At 31.6% G+C, this 2,609-nt stretch overlaps 1 protein-coding gene across 1 annotated transcript in view; it reads left to right on the top strand.

Moving 5' to 3' along the window:
* Positions 1 to 2,609, top strand: part of INTS10 (integrator complex subunit 10) — a 47,236-nt gene that overhangs the window by 32,698 nt on the left and 11,929 nt on the right. Inside the window, 2 exon segments of the mRNA XM_029287220.1 lie at positions 841 to 946; positions 1,765 to 1,844. Coding sequence (XP_029143053.1) covers positions 841 to 946; positions 1,765 to 1,844 — 186 coding nt within the window.

Here is a 2,609-nt window from a genome sequence, read left to right as displayed (position 1 = left end):
TTATATGTATAACTGAGTTAATTATATTGAAATAATTTGAATTGTATAAATATGATTTTGTTTTGATTAATTGATGGCCTTGCCACCATGTAAAATAAAACCAATAAAAATTTTGTTGGAAAAAAAAAAAAAAAAAAGAGAAAGACAAGTCTTTGGAATGAAGACTAAAAGCCAGATATGATTGCATATGTTGGTTTTTCTTAGCAAACTTAATTTGCAGAAGAATCACATTGTATCCATTGAGGCTTTATAATTTGTAATTCAAGTTCTGTTGTAGTGCATTAGCTGAGTCTGAGCAGGGAGGCTGCCTAATTCAAATACCATTTCATTCATAGATTTATTCAGTTAGCCTTAAGCAGCCTCAGTTCCTTTTGCAATACGTAAGTTCGGTAACATAACATTTTAATTTAAGAATAAATTAGTTAAAGGTGGCTAAACAGCAGTTCTTGTCTTCCAAAAATGAGGTTTCTTTAAGCAGCACTTTTGACATAAAAAATCCAAAATATTTCAATATTTGCTCCCTGCTAAAAGGATCCAAGTTTTTTTTTTTACCAAGATCAACTAGAGTTTTCCTTTGTGAACACAACTGGAAGTGAAAACTGAAAGCCATATATTGATTGAATAATCTATAATAGTCTTCAGTGTTCACTCTTTAATATTATTACTACTGGCTTTCCCCCCACTCAATAGATAGAAATGGTATCATAAAATTATTTTATGAATGTGCTTTCTCTCATTTCTAGGAATAATATGGTGACACATTTGCTAGTTATTTTTCTTTGTTCTAATTTTTGACTTATAGACATTTCACATATAATGAATCTCACCTTTTCTTTGTAGTTGACTTGTGAAAAAATTCTTGATGTAATGTGTTACATGACACTTCCCATACAAGAAGGAGCCAAAATACAAGATCAGCCTATATTAAAGTCAAAATTCAGGAAAGGTAAATTATTACTTTATCTCCAAATAGTAGATGAAGAATGGAGAAATAAGTAAATTGGAGTATTTAAAATTACTGATTACTGAAATAATATTGAAAATTGTAAAATCCTGAAAAGACTATTGACAAGATGACATAAAAAATATATGTTGTCCTTTAGGAAGAACTGTGGGTAAGAGCAGCTTATCAATTTTAGATAGACATTTTTATGTGCTCTACTCCCAGAACTACTAGACAAAGGAGTGGATAATTAGAATCATCAATAATGGTAAGGAAGGAATTAACTCTTATCAAGCTCCTTCCCTGGATTCTAATAACTTACTAGTGACTTTCAGTGGGAGGAGATATATATGGTAGCATCTGGTCTAGGAGTAATTGCTTCCCCCCCCTATACAGGAGAAAACAACCGAATGTTGAGGACCTTATCAGGCTGTTGGGCAAATAAATTATTTTACTGTTTGGGATGTAAAGTTGATATATGAGTACTTACCCAAACACTATGGATTCCTATAGATAGAAAGAACTATTTATGCCAAGAAATGTAATCTGTTTGGTGCAGGAGTGTAAATTAAAGCAGTCATACCTGGTTTCTGCTTGAACACCACCAGGAAAAGGAAGCCAACCACTACTCTATGTAGTCAGTTCCACTATCAAACTGCCCTTATTGTTGGAAGGGCTTTTTTCCTAACATTCAATTGGAATCTGAATTTCTATAATATAAGCACACTTTATAGATATTAAAATGAATAAATTTTTAAGCCTGTCATATTTGCTTTTAATTCTATTTGATTTTAATATTTGCAAAACTATTATTTATCTAGTTTCAGAGCTGAAGCTTTGGCCATGCACCAGTAAAACTGTTATGCCTTATTGTCTCCGATTACTTTTAGCTTGTTTTAAGGTAATTTATTCTATTTCTGATGAAGTAAATTGTTACTATAATAGATTCTTTGATATTTTCTCCCAATTTTTCATTCTGTTCATGTTCGCCTCAGTATCCTTATTATAATGTTAGTATATATTAATGCAGTGTTGATTAAGATACTAACAACTGAACAACTTGAAATTAGCTTAATTAAATCACTAATGCCAAATGAACTGTGAGCCAATTTTAAGAGTTAAACATAGTTACCTTGATTACCAGTTAATAATCAAATCACTATCCTAATTGAAGTTTAAGCAATTTTCCACTTAAACATTGAAGAATTACAAACATTCTTATAGAAAAATGAATTACTAAGCACTCTCTAAAAAAGAAACACATTTCTATATATTTGGTGAGAGTCAGTCTAAATAAATGTTCCTTGTAGTAAGTGCATCATTATTGAGAAGAATCTTTTCATAGCCATTTGTGATTGTAGATCAACTTTGTAAGAGACTCATAAATGCTGATTGCTTCTTTGGGAAGGGGAAGATAACTCAGTCACATAGCAGGATACTTCCGGGGCCTTCAAAGTAAATGTGAATTACAGTTGCAAGAAAAAGTATGTGAACCCCTTGGGATAACGCAGAGTTTTGCATGAATTGGTCATAAAATGTGCTCTGAACGTCATCTAAGTCACAACAATAGAAAAACACAGTCTGCTGAAAATAATAATACACAAACATTACATGTTGCCATGGTTTAATTGAACATAACATGTAAACATTCACAGCGCAGGGAGGA

Source organism: Protobothrops mucrosquamatus, unplaced genomic scaffold (assembly GCF_001527695.2).
Source record: "Protobothrops mucrosquamatus isolate PMUCROS unplaced genomic scaffold, P.Mucros_1.0 scaffold_257, whole genome shotgun sequence".
Lineage (NCBI taxonomy): Eukaryota > Metazoa > Chordata > Lepidosauria > Squamata > Viperidae > Protobothrops > Protobothrops mucrosquamatus.
Note: the sequence above shows the minus strand (reverse complement) of the source record. Positions and strands in the feature narration are given on the sequence as shown.